Consider the following 24,408-nt stretch of genomic DNA (forward strand, 5'->3'; position numbering starts at 1 on the left):
GAAATAATCCAATTGAAAAAAAATAACATTCAGAGACTACGGTAGGCTGTCACCTACAATATATTGCTGTCAAACAAACTGCCTACGATCTCTGACTTTTTGTCATGCGGCATCAGACGGGCTTAACTCTTTCCACACGGACTTCACACCAATGCACACTCGGTGCCGCGCAAACTTTGCATTTTACGCTCAAAGAAAACAATTGATGCATTGTTTCCCTCCCTGAAAATAATCCAGCACAGAGGGGTTTATGGCCCAGCGCACAAAGAGTTAAAGTGATTGGTTAACATTGGTTTGACTTTTAAAAAATCTGAGCTAGAAGGTCACACTTGTCACCTGTGTCTGTGATATGTTACAAAAATGAAGCCCAGAATAAATCGCGTTCGAAAATAATTATTTAGTGCTTCAAAAATTGAAATATAAAGTGACCGGAAACACCATCTTAATTTCATCCCATACACTTATGTGTACTATTTAGACGCCTATTTACAAAATCGGGGTTCGCCTTGTAGTTTTAGCTTTTCATTCTCAATAATGCAGAGCTTCCAAGTCTCCCGGATCCTGCGGGAGAATACTGGATTGCGATCCAATCTCCCGTTCTCCCGACCCCATGCCAAAATCTCCCGGATAATCAGGATTTTTAGCTGTTAAATTGTAAAATTCATACAAACGACTGTTTTACGAGTCTAGCATGTTCAACTCCCTAACACCCACGTGGAAACTCCTTATCACATTTTCATTTTACCAAGTAGCTTTTACCAGTTTTTGTATAATCGTACATTGATTTCCAATGTAAATGAAGATAATTTTACTGAACGACTGGTGAACTAGTCTAACAAGTCATTTATTTCCGGGTTTTGCAATGTGTGCGACGGAAACACTTCAGCGGCACTCCATGCACATGCTCCCCCGATGCTCCCCGGCACAGCCGGCCCTGCCTGGCCTCCACGCGCGCGCCAGGAGAAGGGAAGTCCACGAGCGCTGCGAGGCGTTTTTCGTAAGCTTGTGTGCGCCTTATTCGAGCTGAAACTGTGGATCAATCATGGGATTAACAAGTGGATTACTTTCAGGAATAATTTTATTGACAATCCTGAAGAACAGAAGCAAAGTGGAGATTTTTTCCCCTACTTTCACTTGGGTTGATCGGATTCGAACATTTTCTCTTTCGGGAGTGAACTAGCCTGGCGCTTGCTGGCTGAGCCGTGCATGTGCGAAGCATGCCCTGTCCTGATTCATCCACACTACAATCGCATTGTCAGTGACCATGGAGATCATGGAGATGGAGTCATCCATGACCAAGACGACAAAATACTTTTCGAAATATAAAGATAATTTTCAAGCGGAATGGGACTGTGTGACAATTTTCACAGGAATCCCTCAGAGACTTTAAACAGGCCACAAAGAGTTTATAATATAAGTCTTTGCAGGGCCAGGCAAGCTCATTTACCATGTATGTTTACCACTACTGCAGCCCCTTCCCCCTCTGCCTCTGGACAATTAAAGGTATTTTCTTGTTGAATCCATTTTTTTATGAATTATTTAAAAAATCAAATGTTTTTTTTTTTCTTAATGTGTTTTTGCTCCCCAAAACTCCCATCCGTGGGACAACGTTCCGCCGCTCCCTCACAAAACCATACCTCCGCGAAATCTACTGGATTCTATCTTCCCAATGTTGGCAGCTCTGATAATGGTTGTTTTCAGGGTTTATTAGTTCTAATACATGCACTTGTACATGTACACATGTTTCATCTTGGTTTGAGAATTTTTTTAATTGGCTGCTCACAAAGTTAAACGATACCTTTAAAGTCCATTTTTAACATTTTCAAATTCAAGAAAAGCTAGGGTTATCTGTCCTCATCCAGGGTCCAGTAACATAAAGCTTAACGATTGATTGCATGGCTGATTTTTGTGATTGATCATGCACAATAATCAAGGCAATCAATCGTAGAAATTAGCTCCATGATCAATTACTATTAAAGATTTATGTTAAGGGACCCAGATACATGTAGATCCAAAAATATAAAACACCTAAAGACAGAATTAAGAAAGTAAATGTCTCGTATCCCAGGTGGTACCTGTAGTTGAACGACAAAGAGTTACGATTGATCCAATCAGTCTCAACTGTATGGAAATCCATACATAACCATATTTTTTTCTACAGGAAATTTGCACAATCTCCTCTAATAGTAAACAAAGAGAATCACACTGAATCTTCAAGAGAACAATGAATGTATACATCATATCTAGAAAATATTTTTAGGTGTTGAGTTTGCTGGCCGTCCATAGTTGTGGTTGATTGGATCAATCGCAACTTTTTGTAAGACAGGGCCCAGGTCTTTCAATGTCTTGGCTTCATAACTTAAAGCTTAGCTATTGATCACGGGGTTGATCTTTACAATTGATCAATATCAATTAATTGTATTAATCACGTAGCCTCATTTTATTGGCCCAGCACTCCAATTGTCAAATAGAGGCAGCATAACTGTATGTTTGTCTTGGCAGTGTTTCAAATACAAAAGTAGAGCAGCATGTAAAATGACTGCTGATTTGATAATTATATATAAATGCCTTTCAATGGTGTTCATTCTAAAAGTAAGGCGGGTCAGTAGATGGTCAATAAGGATTTGCTGTTGGACTTTGGTTTATTCGTATGCTGACCTGTATTAATTCATCATAATTATCAATGAAGAATTAAAAAAAAAGGACGAATATCGACCTGGATTTAATGGTCATTATATGATAAATTTCAAGGCAGGCCTGTTGATTTTCTATCATATATCATATGTCCTAAAAGAGAATCAAAATAAAGGGTAATTCTCCATTGCATATAAACTGCATAGACAGCAGATATTTATTTAAAGCCAATCTAGTATATAATTTAACAGGAACATTTATAGAATAATAAGTTGTAGAATGTGTGGACAAGCAACGAGCACGTCCACTGGTTGTGTCATTGGACATGTAGTTGAGTGGCCTTATGAATGGCCCAATTCACACCAGATAAAACCTTTCAGATTACGCTCATCACATAAGAAGAAACTGCACATTTGTCCTCTATTTCAGAGAATAGAGATTCTCAATTTACATGTACACTTTCTTGATGGTGCTAGCGGACGAACAAGGGACCGGATTTGATGCATGCACAATGCCTTGAATCTTCTTTGCAATTTGGTTGTATGTAGTAAACATTTTAGTATCCAGTAGGCATTTTCAAAGGGGAGTAAAAAAAAAAGAAAAAAAAAAGAAAGAAAGGAAATATGAATGAAGGTTTGACAGTTTATTTTCAAATATGTAACATCACATACAGTACAAGAAGCTGTCATCTGTCATAAAAAATTCTATAAATGGACTAGTTTATCATGATGACTGATGGTGATGAAATGTATTTACAGTAAAATATAAGCGTACATGGTCCTCGATTATGATGTAGGCCTATACGCTTGAACACAAAATTAATCCAAAATGTATATAATGCTGGTATTCTTTGATGGATTTTAGCTAATTTTTCATTGATTGATACATTTCTCTTTGAGTCGTTTAAGAAGTTATTTCCAAGTTGACCTCAGTGCGGTCTTCCCATTTAATAAAGGCACGGTAGTGAACACTGTTATAGTTTGCATTCAGATTAATATACAGGTATTTGTACATGTCCCTGTACAGGCTATAAATGTACATTGGACCTTGTGTATCAGGTATTTTACATGTAAATATGGAGATCTTCATTTTAGATTTCTTGGAAGCAGAAAGGAAAAAAAACTTAATAGCTACATGTACTCATGAGAAAAATAATATTTTGATTATATAATACCCCTTTCATAAACCCAATAAAACCTATCCTCCAATTAGCCGCCTAAGAGTAATGCAGATAATTCAATAAAAATTGCGTTCACAAACTACGAAAATTATCCGCATTATTTTTACGAGCGCCCGTCCTGAAAAAGGCGGATAATCGTCATGACAACTGGACACGCCCCCTCCGATGCGGTTATGTTGGAAAAGGGTGACCTTGTGACCGCACCATGGCAATTATCCGCATTATTTGGAAATACGTTCATAAACTCAAAATCTTGTCCCGATGCCGCTATTATGCGGATAATAGCAGCATCAGAATAATGCGGATAACTCTTGTCCTCCTCTGATTTTACGACCAAATTATGCTGCTATTAGCCGCATAATTGGGTTTTATTGGGTTTATGAAAGGGGTATAAAGTTTTCTACCTAATGCCTACTCCTTATACTGGTGATCATAAATCATAATTATTTTTTAAAGCGCGCATGTGCATTTACATAGCTTTTGTTGTGTAAATTACATTGCTTATTGCATATCTGCCAATACAGGTCATTTATTTGAAGTAGATTTCTTTGTTTTATAAACAAAACACAATTTTTTAGCATTTCATGATCTAGTTTTATTTCCAAAAGGTTCATATTTGTTTCACTATTAAAACAAAATTGTTTTTTAGCAACATTTTTGAAATTTTTCAACCATATGATCAAACGGTTGTGGAAATTAGTCAATGTTATGCTTCTAACCGTTGTCTGAACAGCGCTTCAACATTTTGACTCACCCCTATTTCCTTGGAATAAGAACTGAAATAGTTTTCTTCATTAAAGCATGGGAAATCAAAATATCAAATATATTAAAGAAACCTACAATGTATTATTTTTATATACATTTTCAGTTTCCTGTAATGTCAGTACAAAGTTAAACTATGGTCTAACTCTTAGTTAAACGAGACTTAAGAATACAGACCAACATCTATTTAGGGTTAAAAAGTGTTGATTGAATGGAACATGAAAGAAGAATGACATCATCTATCAATCACTGCACTGCCTCTGAAGGCTTGGTCCCACTGCACTTACAGATGCAGAGAGGATGTAAAATGGAAAAGAATCTTGCCATCCATTGGAAAATGTTATATACCCGTTGTGTACTCTTTGCATACATGTACATGTTTCATACGCTCTATATCCATCGAGTATCCGTCCACTGTGATTTCATTGTTTACCCATTTTGTCCATTGTCTGGAACGGATGAAAACGGGCGGAGCCACCCTGAAATTTTGCTTGTCCGCCTTATCCGTTATGAATAGGTTTTTGTCTGTTGGCCAGTGGGACCAGGCCTTTACACCATCATCACCCATAACAATATTCTTCTTTTGCACCATTGTTTATTCTTTAGGCTGATGTTATCCAGGGGAGACCCATCAATAAGCAATGGAATCCATCTCAGCTCGGCTCGGCTGTCAGGGACTATCACAAATGGAGAGTCTTCGGCAGGGATTTGTTCATGGTGAGGACGTAGTAGTAGTAGATCGGGGGGGGGGGGGGGGGGAGGGATTTCGCAAAGTGATACCTATAATACTTACAATTGATTTTAAATTGTTGTACATGGTTTGTCTTAAACCCCTTTCATACTGCCCTCTTCATTTTTCACCAGCGATCTTCTCCGCCTCGCATTCCTCACTTCCCCGGCGAAGAAAAAAATGTACTCTTTCGCACTGACATTTCTTCCCCGCCGAAAGTTAACGGGCGATTGCAGAACAAACGAAAGAAAATTGTAAACATTACTTCTTACCTATTACAAAAAGATATCAAAAAATGAATTACAACATATTTTGGAAGTATTACGATAAAAACAAACAATATCACCTTGTTTTTATATTTTAGCGCATTTTATACATGTAAAAAGTGCTTTTTAATAAATATTGTTTGTAAAAAAAAAATTATGTTCGAGGGTATCTACTTGGCCATGTAGCATTCAGCTAAGCTTGCAACTATTGCGCGTGGAATCTCGGTACAGGGGACTTCGGGAGAGACAAAAATTGACCTCTGACGTCATTAAAGAGGAGAAGTTCTCCGGTTTGCTTTCATACTGGCCTTTTCGCCGGCGAAGTTCTCCACCTCTAGAGGTGGAGAAGTTCGCCGGCGAACTTCACCGGTGAAGTTCTCCTGTGTACCTGTCATACTGGACACTTTCCCTTTCTCTGGCGAACTTCGCCGGTGAAAAGCGCAATATGAAAGGGGTATTAGACTTAAAGTTATGCTTCATTGTATGATTAATAAATGATCTTTGATGTTAGAGGGTCCAGGGTCCCATAACACAAAGGATAGCGATTCATCGTACGCTCGATTTTCACGATTGATTGTACATTGTAGTCTGTGAAATCAATTGTAGAAAAATGTTCTGCGATCATTGCTAAGCTTCGTGGTTCGGGCACCAAAAAAGGGGTTTCATAAAACTGATTGTCATGTTGCAATTGATTTCACACAAAAAAAATCACAAAAGATCAGTTTTATTTGTAAAGTTACCAACTGTTTTGATCAGTTACAATATTAAACCCAAGTGATTCCTTATTAGATTTTATCACATCTAAATAAATAGGCCCCCATAAGAAAGCTTTTATTCATACTTTTAATTGATTGATTAAGTATGTTCAATGTAACTATCATAAAAATAAAGTAATAAACTGTTAATCTTACAAATCAGATGTGACTGCTAAATTACAAATCAACTGCTATTAAAGCACTTTGCAGGGCCTAGATATTGAATTAAATTTGACCATTATCAATACATACATGTAATTCTAGAACAAAGTTTGTTTTGGAGTCAAGTTTAAGGAGTCCCATGAAAATATACATGAAAAGTAGGATGTTACATGAAGAGGTAATGGAACTTGTTTCATGAAGTTCAATGTCTGTGGCAGATATGCTCTCGACCAGTCAAATTATGCTCTTTCTATTAAGCTGCTTCTACCAGCTTGTATTAAAGTAGAAATATATTGAAAATCATAAAAATGAATAATTATATATCAAATTAAAGGGGAAAAAAGGAAGAACACTATGGTGTACATCATTTATCATGGAGACCGATGAAACTCACTTAATTGATATTTTAAAGTTCTCTCTCTGAATGCTTCAAACACGCTCAATTACGTCCGCAAAATTGGGTTTTTTTGATGACGTGTATAAGTGTACGAGAGACGTGATTGGCTCTCCCACGTCAAGCTCCACTTGCATGCAAAACCTGTAGCGAGGGTACGTTTTCTCCACACTGTCACTGAATACTTCGATCACGAAATGAAAGAAAACCCAGAAGTTTATCTAGATTTTGGATTTTCAAATTGATGATTTTGAAGATGAAGAGAGTGATGATGAAGTTTCTAGCTCTAGTGACGTGGATGGTGGTAAATTAGGGGAATTGCGTCTGATGATGAGTCGGACAATTCAACTGGCATGCCGATTCGCTACCAACTCATGCAGCTGCTAGTGCTAGCTGCACGTATAGGCCTACCGCGGGCCAAAATAAATCCATGAAAATTCCAGCCTGACCAGCCATACAGAGTCTCTTCCCTCTGTCAAGGCTCTAAAGAAGGAAAATAATGATATAACTGTACTTACAAACAAGTGAATATATCCGAATCTGAAGGCAAATCAACTCAACGAATAGCAGCAGACGATATTCATCGACGATAAAGTTCACGTGGCTGGGATAAATTTTTACTCGTTCTGTTAGATATAATTTCTATCTCATTATTTTGACAAAATTACGAAACTCGGGGAATTATTTATCTATATAAAAATATAGCAACACCTCGTACTATTTTTAAATTACGATAAAACCTTTTTTTAAGCAAAAAGTTGAGGTAAATTAAAATTAGATGTAAAAGATCATCCCCAACATGCGTAGCTCGTATATGTGATTGTAAACAAACCATCCAAAATGCCAATTGAGAGCTGTGTAACACGTGCATCTACACTCTCTCAGCCAAGGCGAGCAAGCAATGTGTGTTTGTGAAGGTTTGTTTACAATCACATACGAGCTACGCATGTTGGGGATGATCTTTTTACCTCAACTTTTTGCTTCAAAAAAGGTTTTATCGTAATTTAAAAATAGTACGAGGTGTTGCTATATTTTTATATAGATAGATAATTCCCCGAGTTTCGTAATTTTGTCAAAATAATGAGATAGAAATTATATCTAACAGAACGAGTAAAAATTTATCCCAGCCACGTGAACTTTATCGTCGATGAATATCGTCTGCTGCTATTCGTTGAGTTGATTTGCCTTCAGATTCGGATATATTCACTTGTTTGTAAGTACAGTTATATCATTATTTTCCTTCTTTAGAGCCTTGACAGAGGGAAGAGACTCTGTATGGCTGGGCAGGCTGGAATTTTCATGGATTTATTTTGGCCCGCGGTAGGCAGCACTGCACTACCAGCTGCATGAGTTGGTAGCGAATCGGCATGCAAGTTGAATTGTCCGACTCATCATCATAGACGTAATTCCCCTAATTTACCTCCATCCACGTCACTAGAGCTAGAAACTTCATCATCATTCTCTTCATCTTCAAAATCATCAATTTGAAAATCAAAAATCTAGATAAACTTCTGGGTTTTCTTTCATTTCGTGATCGAAGTATTCAGGGACAGTGTGGAGAAAACGTATCCTCGCAACAGGTTTTGCATGCAAGTGAAGCTTGACGTGGGAGAGCCAATCACGTATCTCGTACACTTATACACGTCATCAAATTCGAGTCAATTCAGAGACCGATGGGAGGCGTATTTCGGAGAGGCATTTTAGCGCTTTTTAATTGGCGATTTCCACCTTATGTATTACTTTCGTTATTTTTGAATGACCAAATGATAATCCCCACATCATGACCTTTGCACTGATATATAATAAGGTCATATTCATAATCAATATATTTCTCCTTAAAACAATTGTGATAAGTTGCATGAAACAGTCCCCCCCCCCCCCCTGAAGCAAACTTGGGTTCAAATGTTCAAGTTATTCAAATGGTACACATATTCAAAGTCTGGGACAAAGTTATTGCTGGCCTTTTGAATTGAGTCTGAAAGTAGGGCACTGTCTGGCAGGGGCGGAGAAATCAATGTTGATGTCTGTGTAGGAATAAACAGACGCGAGGTCAATGTTCTTTACAAATGCTTCTCCATTTAAAAAATTCACAATACAGTCAATTTGTATTGTTTAGTATTATTGCTTTGTAAGCAGATAGCGTCCATGCAACATGCGAGTGCATACATTCAGAGCCTTCTGATATGATATTAAAAGTATTATGTTAATACCGACCAGGTCGAAGTCAACACTTAATCAGTCAAAAAGAATATTAAGGTTCTTTAATAATAAAGTATTAAAAAGCATACCCTAAACGATGAAGTGATGGACTTAAAGATAAATACCAGAAAAATGTGTCAATTTGCTTTGGAAAAGAAAATGTGTAATTGCTGAGAAATGAGCAAAATAAGCACAGAATTCCATAAAATGCTGGGTATTTCTCCAAGCAATATTAATACACTGTCCTACATATGCCTTTTTGTGTTAGTTATCATCAGAATTATCGGTTTTCAGCTAAGATTTCATGATTTCACAACAATGAGTTGATTTCAATGTACCAGATCGAGATCTATGGTAATATGGTCACAATTAACCTTGATTTTAAAGACTTTCTCATGAAATAATTGTTTGCTGCAATAACATGTACTTTCTTTTACCTTTAATAAAAAGCCTGATTTAGGCCTGGACATGGTAAGCAAAAACAAACCGTTATTTCGGCTTTGAGCTTGTTGGTCACATACATGTACCTTGGAAACTGGGGTACGATTCTGCAGTGTTTTCAGTGACAGAAATGTGATGTCAAAGAGCAAATCGATTGCAGCACTCTGTGAATGCTATGTAACTGTCAGATAACAAAATAAAATACTTTGTTATGATCTCTGTGACATCCCCGGTATGCTGTGGATATGTTAGTCTCGCTTGCAGGCCTATAGTGTATTATCAATCCATCAACACTTTCATGTCTGCTATCCTCATTGGTTTTGACGTCATATTTGTTTTCATCCAAGGGGGGCTCTTTGGTCTGCGATTAGCATGTCTTGATTAAAAAGTCATCAGTTTCCATTTTCCAAACCTGTTATTAAACGTGTTCATTATAAAATTACAAACTGCAGTGTTCGATATGTGTACATGTATCCATGTTGAAACTTGTGTTAACAAAGGCATTAATAACTTTTACAAATCACAATATTGGTTTAATAGGATTATTTCTTCTGAATTTAATAAAGAACCTTCAACAGAGACATGCGAGAACAAGATATTGCTCACAGATGATAATTTATGTGTACCTGGTCTTGCATCGCCGTTTTCTTTTTTGCATTCATATGATCGCTACACAAAATATAACTATATAGCAGGTTTTTACACCATTTGTCGCAATCTTTTCCATGACCAAAATTGTTATGTGAGAATTATTAAGCCTATTTACTGGCTCCTTAAAAATTTGACAAACAAAAAGATGATGCTGATCAGATTTTGTAAAGCACCATTAATAACATTTGAATTTGCTGGCTGTTACAATATGTCGGGGAAAGAAATTTCTTCCCTGCAGTGCTCAAAAGAACCCTATAAAATGAAAAAGAAAGTCCCAGAAATCTCCATTCGCTGCAGTGTTATAAAGGTTATTCATGATTGATTGATTGAAGGATTTTATTGAAAATATCCATTCTCGCAGTCCAAAGACTGAATTGCAATGGTTACAATGTATGTACAAGATAAAATAAATAATACAATTAAACATTTGGTTCGACAAATAAATAGTAAATGAAATAGTTACATGCATGCACAATTGAAAGTAGTACTTTTTGGAACAATTATTAATGAGAAATAAAAGTGTATTCACTGGGAATGACAATGCATTCTAGGAAGTATGATATTACTAGAGAGTTATTAAAATTGAATATTACTATACAAGAATGCTTGTATTTTGAAATTGGTTGTTTGTAGATTGATATTGCACAGGTTTAAAATAAAATTGAATGATCTGGGTTAATATGGTAAAAATAAAATCAAACTAAAGTCATGCAATCTCTACTCAAATTGTGCTAAAATTAATATCATTCATGATTAAACGTAATCAATTATAAATTGAACTCATTCAGTGATTAAACAAAATATGCAATTGGGAATACATTAAGTAAAATATTTTGATTGAATATTACAACATTTAATAAAAGAATGCTCCTGTATTGAAATTGGTAGATAAATATTGATATTGCACACGATCAAAATACAAAGAAACATAAAATGAATATAAATAAATACCTTATTCACAATTGTGTAAAAATTCAATGAATAATAAAACGACAACATTATTAAAATTCTGAGTACTAAGAAGATCCAATGTTGCAGATTTCAGGAGTACTGTATATTGTGAAAAGTACTGTTGCTCATGATAATTTACGGTTAGGTGAAATTGTAAGTCTATGGCAAACCAGTGTACAAAAAGTTGCAAATGATTATAAATACTTATTGCATCTCTTTCACACCTCCTATGCCCTCTATACGATAAATATTTTGTACAATTTTGTGTAACTAATTCTATGGCAAACCATGCACAAAAAGTCACAATTCATTCTACATGTTTATTGTATAGATCTCTCTATGTAATACACCTCCTAGGCGATTTCAGATCCAATCTACAATTATGTGTAACTGTAATTGTATGGCAAACCATGCACTAAAAATTACCATTGATCGTAAATATTAATTGCATATCTTTTTGTCACACCTCATTGGCTCTATATAATATACAATTCTTTAGCAACCACACATGTACAAAAAAGTTACGGTTGATTATAAATATGTTACACCTCGTGGGCCCTTCATGTAAAATCTATTGTACAATTATTATTACGTAACTGTTATTCTATAGCAACTATGTACAAAAACAATTAAAATGGATTGTAAAATATTAATCATATATCTATCTAATACACCCTGGTATAAATCAGATGCTGCCGTTTGGTGCCCCAAGCCTGTCATGTCATAGAATATTAAGTGCTTAGACTATAAAGGGTTGGCTATGACATCATTAGAGATGTCTTTGATTACCATCTTGGGTTGCCTGCTGTGTCCTATTTATCCTCCGGGGGTTTATTCACAAGTCAAGGTAATATCTATCGGTCGCATGTAGACCCACAGGCACGTCTTCAAGACTGCTCATGCTACATGTACATGCTCATAGCCTACTTTTATAATTGTTCATTTGGCATACAACACCCTCTCATAATTTTTAAATATAATTTTTTCGAAATATCTTTTTAATCTAATCTTTATATTAGGATCATTAATAGTACTAAATACTATCATTAATCAGAGGAAAATGCATAAAAAGGTGATTTGACACTGAAAAATCATAAAATATAAGAAATACCTTCTTTTATTGAAAAGTTTCATGAGAGCCCCCATAAATACTTGGTCCTGTTTAAATAGTTTAATCAATTATTGCCCAAGAATTACATGCACATGTAGCATTTTAACACAATTTTCAATGGTAGCTACTGAAATCCTCACCTTTAATCGGTTGACAATGATGTTGTCATCTTCAGTAGATCCTGTTATGAAGGGTGTAGTCATCTGCTAGAACTTACAAAATAGTCCTTATTAATATTTCGATTGCCAGTGTTGGCTGGTTTAACCTAGATGATTTACAAAAAGGTCACCTATTTTTGCAGTCACATTGTAATTATTATTAAACATTGAAAATTCTGTCAACTCCTGCCATGTACAGTACATGTCTCGGAAGCCTAGGGGTTCCCTTCATTAGGATATCCTGTAGTCGAAGCAGTTTTGACAGCCTAGTTGTGGAATGATCAGGATTAACCAAAGCCAGTTTGTTATTAATCATTTTGCTACTGACTGAATCTTAATCCTTGAGAATAAGCACATAGACCATCAGGTTCTCTTGGCAAGCAGATTAAATGAAATAGTGTGATCACTAACATCAAAATTCTTGAGTTATGTTATTGTAAGAAGCCATATTTGTTGGAAATGATTTGAAAGGAATATAGGAAATTCAACACACATCGCAACTCAACTGCCTAAAACAAAACCAAAACAAACAACTGTCATAAGGCTATCAACTTTGAGATGCCCCAACCTCCTCCCCATCTTCCCAAGACATCCTGAAAGAATTTCCCTTTATCAATGTTCATTTTCTTTACACAGAGGGACAGTGCCCGAAGGACAGTGGCAGACCATGCCATCAACCTGGACATGCCCCACCGTCCCCTTACCCCATGTTGGCTTCAAAGCCAACAAAGGACAGTTTCCTTAAAGAACTCTTAATCAATCTTTGTCAATGACTTAAATCTGTACAGGGGGAAAGTGCCCAAAGGACAGTGGAAGACCATGCCATCAACCTGGACATGCCCCACCCTCCCCTCTCCCCGATGTCGGCTCAGAAGCTGATGAACGATGACACCCTCAAAGACTTCTCAGACACCCTCTTTATCAGCACAGAGAGGAAGAACTTCACCGTCCCTGCACCCAGGAAGATCAGTAAGTCTTACGGGTTGTTCCAAGAAGCTTCCTTTCTATCAGTTTCAAGTATCATAAATAGAATATGAAATTGATTTCCACTTAATGTTGTACAAGGAAGCGCAGCAATCAGTTGCAAGATTTGAATTGATTCAGGGATCTCAAAGTTACTAGCAATTGACTGTTGCTTTGCTTCTTACAGTGGGAAGTTTAGAAACAAAATTGAAATACTGTAGAGACAAGAAGTACTTCTTTAGAAGTAAATTTAAACATACAACCCGATTCATGTTGTTCGATATGTAAATAATGATGAGAACATTCCAATAATATGCCCATGTATCATGGTATTTGTACGGAATAACCTTGATATGAAGTCATTTGTTTTTCCAATGCTCACCTAGATTTTACAGGAGGTAATTTGATGTTTTGTTTCCTGCCATCACCTTTGAAAAAAAAACCACAACATTTGCATGAACATGAAGCGAGTTCATGTACCAAACTTCAGTTGGAACTTAGTAGGGGATCACTTCCCAATGAAAACCTGATACAAATTGAGATGATTGCTTCATGTTAGTTTGTTGTGCCAACCCTTTGCCCAAGGAAAGTGGTCTTAATATGCAGCCTTAGGTCGTTTGCAGGGACTTTTTGTGTTTTTGATCAAGTTTTTACTGATGTGTGTTAATCAGACATGATTATTTACATTTGGGACAGAACTTTCATGTCACAATCTGTAAGATGTGACCAGAGCTTGAACCTTGAACCTCTGCATCAATTTGTAACTTCCGCAATGTAGTTTGTATTACAAGCACACTCTGCAACATCCTATTGTACATACTTATGCTATTCTTGTCTCAAGACCCTCTTAATGAACAAGTATCAATCAGGGTCTGTGGCTCTAGACTAGCTTTGTGGTGCTCTCCTATGAAAAAGCAAGATTTTGATAGTGTTGTGTCTCTGCAAGGAAAATACACCCTGGAAATGCACTTAGGATCGGAACGTGATACCCTCAAGAGTTGGAATGAAATAAAGTATTGTTTTGTATTGTGTTAAACTGAAATATGATTGATTCTAAGTGTATTGTATCTGGAAGTCAATTGCATTGCATTGCATTCAATTTTATTTCAATTGTACAATTGCAAATTGGAGAAAAGGTAATTGGCATTAAAGGGGAAGTTGTGTTGAAGAAAAGTTTGTGGAAAAATATCAGAAAAAAAAATCATTTTAAAATACCGGTGAAAGTTTGAGGAAAATCTGTCAAATATTAAGAAAGTTATTAGAATTGTAAGTTTTTGATTTGTGATGTCATATACGAACAGCTGCTTCATATGTTTTGTAATATAAAATGCAAATTTTCCATTTTTAAATGTTAATTATTACACAACCTTTTTTTTTTCTTTCAGTAGTAGGTGTGAAATGAGTTGTCTGTTAAGCCCCCATCACACTTATTCCGAATCAAGCAGAATTGGCCTGAATGAAAGGACTATTGTTTGACCACCAGTTGGTCTTTTAAATCTACTTCGAACACCGTTCGAAAATATCCCTCGAATGTTTTGAACATGACCAAAACCTTCGGGACGGCCAAAAGAAATGACAAAAATATTTCGAATGCACTCAGAATGCAGTCAGGATATTTAGAATGCCCCTAGAATGTCCAAGAACGTAGCACGAATTATCAATCTGACTCCATTGCGGTTCATTTTGACTAGTGTATGATGATACACCTGGTCAATTTACTGAATTTCAACTCCAGTTTGGTGAATTCATAAGTTCCTCCCAAAAATTTCTAGATTTTTTGAATATTTTTTTCTTTCCAGCTTCTGCTTGATTCCTGCTGATTCCGAATAAGTGTGATGGGGGCTTTAAGATACTGACAGTAAAATAAAAAATCACGCGATGTACATGTATGGGGGAGGTGCTTGCATATGACATCACAAATCCAAAAATGAAAATAAATTGAATAACTTTATTAATCTTTGGATTTTCTTGCACCTCCAATATTTTTTTTAATGATTTTTGCTGCTTCTCAGGGTGAACTTCCCCTTTAAAAACAGTAGTGGTGGGTGCAAATTAGAATGCTATTGTTCAAAACCATTGGATTTTACAGATCATTTCATGCTAATTGTTATGAATGTAATATTACATGTAGTTAAATGATGCATGATAGAATGATTGATCTTCAAATACTCTCAAAAAGAATATAAGACGAAAAATGGATCTGAAATATTTGAACTGAACTTGCACCAGGGAGTTATGTGTAGTGCCATGTACTTGTTTCTCTCTGTAGCACAGTGCCTTTAGTTGAAATTGAGTTAGATTAAAAAAATATATATAATTCAAGCGTCATACTTGTACTATAATGTGTGAAAAAGGTTACATATAGGTTATTTTAAAATGGTTTCCTTTTACCTAGGTATATGTTCATGTAACCTGTTTCCTTAGCATGGAAATCACGTGATCAGACAAGAATTTTACCAAACTCTCTCCTTTTCTTTGATTTAATTTTTTTCAGCTCGCCATGTATACAACAGTGATATCATACAGCCCGGACTTATGCAGCTGGAGCCTGACTTTGATGAAGATTTCATGGAAACCCTGGATTCTCTTCAAGGTATGTATTGAGTCTGGGAACTATAGACTAGATCATCCAATCCACGCATTTGTATATTTGTATTTCTGTGTGTGTATATTTCCTATTCATTGCATCAAGTCTGGTGACTAGACTAGATTGTCCAATCAGAGCTTGTGTATGCTCTTTCTATCAGTTGCATCAGTTCGCATGTGCTGCTGATATTTCACTCGTCCACGAACCCATTTTGAAATCTATTCATATTTTCTCATGAGTTGTTCTCGACAACTGACAAGTTTGCATATTTTGTCTTTAGCAATTTAGATTTTTTCAAACGAAACCTAAATGTACATCCCTAACTTACGTTCATGTTGATGATCAGGGGCTCATTCATAAAACCTCACGACTATTGTAAATTTAAAAGCCAAATAGTGTATTATACTTCCATGAAAATCTTGATTTTAATTTGCAGCAGAGCCCTGTTTCTATGGTAGTCGCCATATTTGGCAAAGTTATAATTGTTGTAACTCTTTATGGAAGAGGCCCCTGATTTGAATAGTCTTTACTTGTACAGCTAATGAAATGTGAAAATATTTATCTGACCATGGTCCCGTAAACAAAGGTTAGCGATTAATCGTACACTTGATTTTGACGATTGATTGTACATTGTAGTCAATGCAATCAATTGCAGCAAAATATTTTACGATCATTGCTAAGTTCTGTGTTACGGGCCCCTGGAGGGTGTTTCATAAAGCTGTTCGTAAGTTAAGAGCGACTTTAAGAACGACTAGTGAACCTTTCTTACACGCTAAGCTATCACCAATGAACATTGAATGGTGCATATTTACCACAAGAAAGGATCACCAGTCATTCTTAAAGTCGCTCTTAACTTACGAACAGCTTTATGAAACACCCACCTGGTGTGTGTTTCATAAAGCTTTTCATAAGTTAAGAACGACTGGTGATCCTTTCTTACGCACTTAGTAATCACCAATGAACATTTAATGGTGAATATCATTTACCAAAAGCGCCCAACAGAAAGGATCACCAGTTTTTAAAGTCGCTCTTAATTTATGAACAGCTTTATGAAACGACCCACTGACTTGCATGCAGCAAGCCTCATAAGATCCTGTGAAGCATGGTTTACCGCATGATGATACCTTCTCAAGAAAAAAAGAAAAATCATTTTTCTTTGCCTTCAACTCCTAGCAGATATCTTGTGGAGCATGTTGTACTGCATGTCGATACCCTCTCAAAAAAGAATCATTTTCTTTGCCCTCGTTTCCAAGCAGATATCTTGGCAAAGACTCCTACCAAACAGGACACGGATAGCCTGGGGATGAACTACAGTCTACCACCAAACTTCCTCTCCGACACCTCTCTAGGTTCACTGAGCGAAGCCATGGAGATTACAGACCCGACCAAGGTTTGTCATCCATTCTCTTCATTTTGGTTGACATTTCTCATTCTGTCTGCCAAAGCATTGCTAGATGCGAGTTTTTGAGATAGAGGGGGATATAAATATGTATGTTCAGTGACTGATTCTTGAAATAGAGAGGGGGCATGTTTTCATTGCTTCCCGCCTTGATCTGCCTCTGCACATTACAGAAAGTGTGATAAAGCGCTGTTGACATTGCATTTGTCTCGTGATTCCATGATGGGGGGACAAACAAACAAAATGTGCTTGTGCCATTCCGTACACTATTGATCCTCATTACCAAGTCCACTTGAGAAGTTCTAAGAAGTTCCTAAAGCATTCATACTTTGTTAGTAGCCAGAGAAACAAGACCTAATCCCAACTCTACTAAAAGATCATGATCTCCATTAAAGTAGTATTTTCATTCAGTTGTAGATGCAATGCCTTGTTCAAGGGTGTAAGTGTTGTACTGGGGATTGAACCCTAGACTGTCATGTGCCTCGTAAGTTAGACCGCTCACCCTCAGCACCTCCTCAGATCCTAATCTGCATGCTTGTTGGCCAATAGGCCATTATAAATCCTTATCGATGGCCAGACTGGAATTCCCTTTTCCTCTCCTTTTCCTAATAAGCATACAATTTGTGCAACTATTGAGGTCATAAAGATAAAGCTCTACATTTATGGGAACAGGAAGATGTGGAAATTATTGAGCCATCTATGAAAACTTAAAATCTGTTAATATGCCAACATATTGTTGGCTGCCTTGGTAATTAATCCCATTTGAACCTGGGAATATAGTAACAACTGGACCCTCTTTCATGAAACTTGTTCTCTTAGAGAAATGCTGTGATAAGTTACACTTAGCCAATCAAATTGCGGGATTTCTGTAGCTTATGTCATTAGTCTGTATAGCAGCAAATAGGAGAGAAGAGACAGGAATCATTAGTTTGATTGGCTACTTCAGGATATCCCAGACAGGGTTAGTGTGGGTTCTTCAGGCTAATAGCTCCCAAGGTCACAATTTTTCAATGATTTTCAATGGTAGCTCTTGTAAGCTGCTGAAATCCTTGTCTTGGATTGGTTAAGAGCAAATCAGTGGAAGTCCTTTTCTAGATGTGTCACGATACGGTGCCTAGAGATGCTGTTGGTCTTTTGACATAAACCCCATAGCCCCATTTCTACAAACATGTACTAACTTGAGATACTGATTTAACCCTTTCGTGACCATTGTCGCCAAATTGCGACAAGCGGCAACCCCGCGCCATTTACCAATGTCACATTTTTGCGACGAGAATCAGTCCCTCCGAAAAAAAAGAATATTTCACGAACCAAACACCCCTACAAGTCGAGTTTGGTATCATCCGAAAGCTCATTGTCCGGCCTCTCGTTCAGTGACTGTCGCTACACACACTTCTATTGAAAGTTTTTACGCAATCCTTCATCAAAGTTTGAGAAACTATCGAAGAATTTCACTTTTTAGCGTTGAGAAGGTCCACGATGGCGGAGCAACGCGGAGAGTATTTCGCGGACACGATGTCAGAATCAAGTTCGGATCATTCTGACAACGCATTAGATCGAATTCATGGTGATTCCGAGTTTGAAAGGATGGAAACTTCTTCGGAGGATGAACTTCTTGTGGGCCATTCCCCGCCGAAGAGACTCCATGCACGTCGGCGGAGAGCTGCTGAAAAGCCTGAATACGAGCGGACTCAGGATTCTTCGGATGATGGATTAGGCACTCTGCCTGGTCCGAGCAGGCAACGTACACATACAATACACGTAGCCCACGCTATGAGTGACGTCATCAAACGCGTCTCGAGTCTTTACTCCGTTTTCAAGCACCATCGTTTCTGTGTGCGAGGTCGCATCGAGTCGCTCGCACAGATTTTCGTAATGTACACAAATCCCATAGACGCGTTAATATCTCGTTTCGCGAGGTAAAACGATGTTTATTTTCCTTCCCCTGACCTAAATAATTGGAAATACATTTTGTTCAAGGTAAGACATAGAAGTTTATGAGTACTAAATATATATTATGTTGACTACATGTGCCAAAATTGCTGTTCTGACCACTCTATCCATCATGGAAATCATGGAGTTGTTTTGCACATGTAACACTGAATGTGACCCGGTAAGCCAGGGCGAAACATCCGCTGAGCAGCCGGTCACGACAGGGTTAAATCAGTGGTCTAACTATGATTACCTGACCAGTGCAGTAATATGCTATATAGTGCATACAATGAAGTTTGAAATGGTATCCATTGCCCAGGGTGATAACATGTTGTAAAGAACTCTGAACCATTGCTTTCCTTTTCATTTGAATGTGCATAAGCCGTAAAGTCATTTCTCTTCCTTGTAGTCTTTGCTGAATGCCTATCCCATCGCCATCATTGGAAGCAATGGCAGCAGCAACAACAGCAAGCAAGTGCTCAACCAACGCAGCGTGACCTTTGCAACGGCCCCACCCACCATCGTCTCCTGCCAGTATGACCCTATGGTCAGCAGCATACCTCTATCAGACTTCACCCAGTCACCCCTAAACCAGACCTACAGCCAAGCTGCAGGACAAGTGTCTTCAGGTCAAGTGTCTGGGCAGGCTCCCAGACAGGTCCAGGGACAGAGCCCTAGTCAGTCTTCTGCCAGTAGGAGAAACATGCAACTGCCTGACCTTTCCCAGGTCCACATTCCAATGCAAGGCGTGACCTGCAGTGTCAGCAGTAGAGGGCAGCATTCCAGCCAGCAGTCCTTGCCAATGGCATCGTTGTCCTATCAACAACCCAACACGTCTTCTCATCTAACCACCTCTCTGGCAAGTAACCAGGTAGGAGTGAACTGTAATAGAGAATTACGTTTGTTGAAATGTACACTGCACATTCTTTGCTTTAGATGCAATCAAGGTCCACTCATGTACGGAGTATTACTTTTCTGTTGTCACTATCATATGAGTTGCTTTTCAAATGCAGTATTTCTATACCTCTGACGACTGGAGGTGTTTTATTTGGAATCAGTTTTACGTCATAAAAATATGGGAAGTCCTTTTTAAACTTTCATTGAATTTGGAATGTATAGTAATTGGTGTGCTGTTCGTTTTGTTTTTAATTAACAAATTATAGCTAGTCTCTCTGGTTTTCTCTCTTTTGTCAAGGTCTATCCCTCTTCTCACACTAAACTTGGAGCACAAAGCCCTACTCCAACATCTCCCCCAGCTTGCATCCAGAATGTACCAATGAACCAAGGTCCCAATGCAACAACAATGGGTGTCATAAACGAAGCTATCGACCTCCTGTCCAGTCAGATGACCTCTTCCTCATCCAAGATCCTCCCAGACTGGACCACACAGTACACCCATCCCATGAGGACGACGTCCTGGGCACCAACTAGCCAAAGCAATGTGGACATTACTGAACAGCTGAAGACGTCCCTGTCTGATGCAACGTTTCTAACCTACCAGCAGATACAGACAGATCTCAGCTGCACCATGGACCCGATGGCCCAAATGGACCAGAGTACCGTCTTGGGTCATAGTTTGTATGGCGGCAACATGTCGTCGGGGCAACCACATCAACATCATCAGCAACATCAGGTGCCATCACCGGGGCAGCAGCATCAGGTCCCGTCGCCCAAACAGTATTCCGTAGCGTCCCCGCAACAGCATTCCGTTGCATCCCCACAGTATTCAGTGCCATCCCCGCAGCAACATTCGATGCCATCCCCGCAGCAACATTCGATAGCGTCTCCGCAGTCGCATCAAGTGGCATCTCCGCAGCCCCAGGAAGAGCTGATGGACTTCGAGCAGTATTCTGCCCTGAATGTTGTGGGAGTGTCCGGACTGAATGCCTATCGCCAGCCTAAAAGAGGTTTGATTTGAAAGAGTCACCTAAGGGTTGACATACTTATTTTCTTTTATGATATCATCTTGTTAACATGATAATGATGGGTATTATCATCCAACAATCTTCTTAGAATTTTAATTTCCCTATGTTGTAGATGTGTTTTGGTCTCAACAGAAAATTTTGAATTGATAAAAAAATTCAGAACAAGACAACAATAATCAAGAACATGATGATGTGTACCATTAAAATGTGCATACATTGTCTTTTGTTGCACTCTTCATAAAAAATGTTTAATAGTAGATTGTACCTCTCTTTTTTTAAGAGCATGTGCTCAGATTTAAAATTTGTCATTGTTTTTTATCTGTCAAACCATGCCAATGCTAAACCCTCATCATTTAAATTGTTTTTGGGACTGCAAATTTCTCTCCCACCTACCCAGCAGAAGTCACCCACAGCAGCCAGACCAACAGTCGGAGTAACAGCAAAGCCAACAGTCGAGCCAACAGTCGTCCCAGCAGCCGCCCCAGCAGCCGGGGCAACAGCAGGGCTAGCAGTAGGGCTAATAGCCCCAGGGCTAGTTATGCTGGTTTGTCGGGCCACTTCCAGGACTCTCTCCAGGCTGCACTGCAAGGGAAGGTAGGTGGTGTGTGCCTCAGGAAAGAGGGACCTGACTTGGGTTTCCTCATACTTCCGATGAGAAAAGATATAGAGGGACGTACTGAGAGCAATATGACCTTTGAACCCAGATGTCACATCGCATATTTCTCTTTTGGAAAATTGAAAATCAGGTTTATTTCCTAACATAACGATGTTCATTGCAGGGACCTAGAGATATAAGTCATCAAGAAATACAAAGGCTTCTTGTACAATGCAACTCAGTACATTGACAAAATGCTTGTTGATATTCCAGAAGCCTATTGATTGGCATGAGAGAAGAGACTTTGGCTTGTACCTCATAAGTTCATGTTGCTCTCCGCAGCTATCCCTCTTTAACCCCCCCCCCAAAAAAAAAAAAAAAAATCCTTAGGTAGAAATACCATTTGAGGTTAGTTAGGGTCAGGAAAATCTTTACAGAATCAGACATAACAATTTCTGATCGAAATTAAAACTGTAAAACATTTTACAATGTTAGACACATCTATTGAGTATCTTGTACTTAGTCACGACCAGCAATTTTGCTTTCAAGAGAAAAACCTTTGGAAATACATTTAAATTACAAAAAACACACACTTGCAAGGATAGAAAGAACAGACATGAAGAAGTGATGTTCATGTTAGTGGTCTATAAGATACATTTGAAAGAATATTTAGCATAATGTTTTGATGAGAAAACATACCATCATTGCGAAGATTGTTTCATCTCTGCACTGTAAAAGCAGATGGGTGTTTCACGTCTTTTTCTTCCTTTTTTTTTTACGTTTCGAGATTCTCTGTTTTTATTGTTTTTCTCACATGAGAGGCAAGCCATCATGGCGTATAGCCAGAGTTGCGTTGATGGTTGATTTAACCACACAGAAGGGGATGCGTTTCTTTGGTAAGCCTTTAGGGTAAGTAGTTGTAAGTGGGGATCGTGGCCTGCCCTCGTCCCAATTCTGCAAACATTAAACCTCTTTCCAACAAAACCTCTCAAATCACTCTCAAAAATCTCTTGGAAACTCTACCAACATTTCCTTTCTCGAAGGGTTGTTGGCCAATCTAAGGGTGTGGTTAGGTAGGTAAAGGGCGTGGCCTCGATCCCCTTGTCGCTTCTTCCCTTTCTTGTGAGTTCTAATACAAGGTTATGTCCTTCCCCCTTCTATTGTGATGTATGTTTTATGATCTATAGTCTGAAGTGAAAGAGCCTGGCTTGTTGCGTAGTCCCTCCACCGACCGTGATCTCACCATATCAGTCCCGTCATCCTGCCAGGCCTCCGCTGCATCTAGTGAGTAAAACAAAAGAAATTTGAGCGAGAGGGGGCGGTCCTCCCAAAGTACAGGCGGCCATGTTTGGGAAGATGGGGGAGCCCTTCACCTCGGTCCCGTCAGTCAGGCCGGCCCTCGCTTAGCCAACCCTCGCTCAGGGCGGCATTCTGTGCTCCTATGATTAATATGCAAGATGTTTATCGTTGAAATGTTCGCACTGCGGCAAGTATAGCCGCGGCGTAGTGTCGACGCCGTGGCACTCCCTTTGTTCTATCACAGTCTGCAAAGTGATGGGAGAGCTTTAAGGAGTATGCATTGCAATGTTGAGACGTGCTAAATTTCAGTACAACTAAAGCCAATGGTATAAATATAGCTCCTTATTGTCAATATTTGATCGGTAATAAATCATGAAAATAAAATTGGCATTTATCCTCCTTTAAAAACAGCATATACTGACTTGCTGTTTACCAAACATTCTCCAAGTTATAAACCCTTACCGATTCATATTTAAGCTACAGAATCAACATTCAAAGATAACCCACAAAAAATTACGAAGGCTTTTTCTAAATAGCAAAACGACACTATTATTTTTACTCATTCCTAGGCATTAGAAGAAGCAATTGAAATGCCTTGCAAAAAGGATTTTTGTTTTATGAATCAATGAATGAAAATTACTGCTACAAAGACAAAAACAGTAAAACCTTATTATAAAAAACTGTTGATCAGATGATCTGATTCAGTATGAAGTTCTCCCATCACTGTACAGTACGTTTGCTGTGAGATTTTAATGACAATCATTAATATCTATGCTTCTTTAATTGTTCATCTTCACAGGTTTTAAAACCCACTAACCGAATATCTTTTTTGCATCAACAGGAAAAATTATACTTTATTATTAAAACATACTCTAAATTTCAGATTGATTCCTATATTTTGATTGCTTTTCAGGACCTAAAAGCCAACATATACATAATTTTTGACATTTTTCACACACAACCATTTCCATTTTCCTCTGTTTTTATAAGCCCAATGTTTGGGTTATATCCTTTTGGTCTAAAACTGGTTGGTCTAATTCCCAATTGTTTAATGCGACTATTGGAAAGCGATTTCTTAAAGGAATTGCTTACTTGGGCTACTATTGTTTTGGGCTAATATTGGTTCAATTGCCACCTGGTCCTTTCCTTTCGATCAGCTTATTACCTGTTTTCTATAAGTAATAATTGGTCTAATTGGCATTGGTCTGCATCATCTAATGACCATTTGGTCCTTTACCAGTTTGCATAATCAATTAGACCAAGTGGTATTGGACCAAGTGGGAATTGGAGGAACAGGATGTATTCCAATATCAA

At 38.0% G+C, this 24,408-nt stretch overlaps 1 protein-coding gene across 5 annotated transcripts in view; it reads left to right on the forward strand.

Annotated features, from left to right (window-relative positions):
* The window catches only part of LOC129279106 (MLX-interacting protein-like), a 49,263-nt gene that overhangs the window by 14,074 nt on the left and 10,781 nt on the right, over window positions 1–24,408 (forward strand). For 2 of the 5 annotated variants that reach the window (XM_064110909.1, XM_064110911.1), the window contains exons 4-11: window positions 5,183–5,293; window positions 13,183–13,363; window positions 15,852–15,950; window positions 17,198–17,334; window positions 19,685–20,146; window positions 20,471–21,182; window positions 21,598–21,794; window positions 22,983–23,079. In XM_064110909.1, the coding sequence (XP_063966979.1) occupies window positions 5,183–5,293; window positions 13,183–13,363; window positions 15,852–15,950; window positions 17,198–17,334; window positions 19,685–20,146; window positions 20,471–21,182; window positions 21,598–21,794; window positions 22,983–23,079 (1,996 nt within the window). The remainder of the gene's footprint in view (window positions 1–5,182; window positions 5,294–13,182; window positions 13,364–15,851; window positions 15,951–17,197; window positions 17,335–19,684; window positions 20,147–20,470; window positions 21,183–21,597; window positions 21,795–22,982; window positions 23,080–24,408) is intronic. The other 3 variants (XM_064110913.1, XM_064110912.1, XM_064110910.1) reach the window with 3 other exon arrangements.

The sequence above is a fragment of the Lytechinus pictus genome, chromosome 16 (genome assembly GCF_037042905.1).
Source record: "Lytechinus pictus isolate F3 Inbred chromosome 16, Lp3.0, whole genome shotgun sequence".
NCBI classification, from domain to species: Eukaryota; Metazoa; Echinodermata; class Echinoidea; order Temnopleuroida; family Toxopneustidae; genus Lytechinus; species Lytechinus pictus.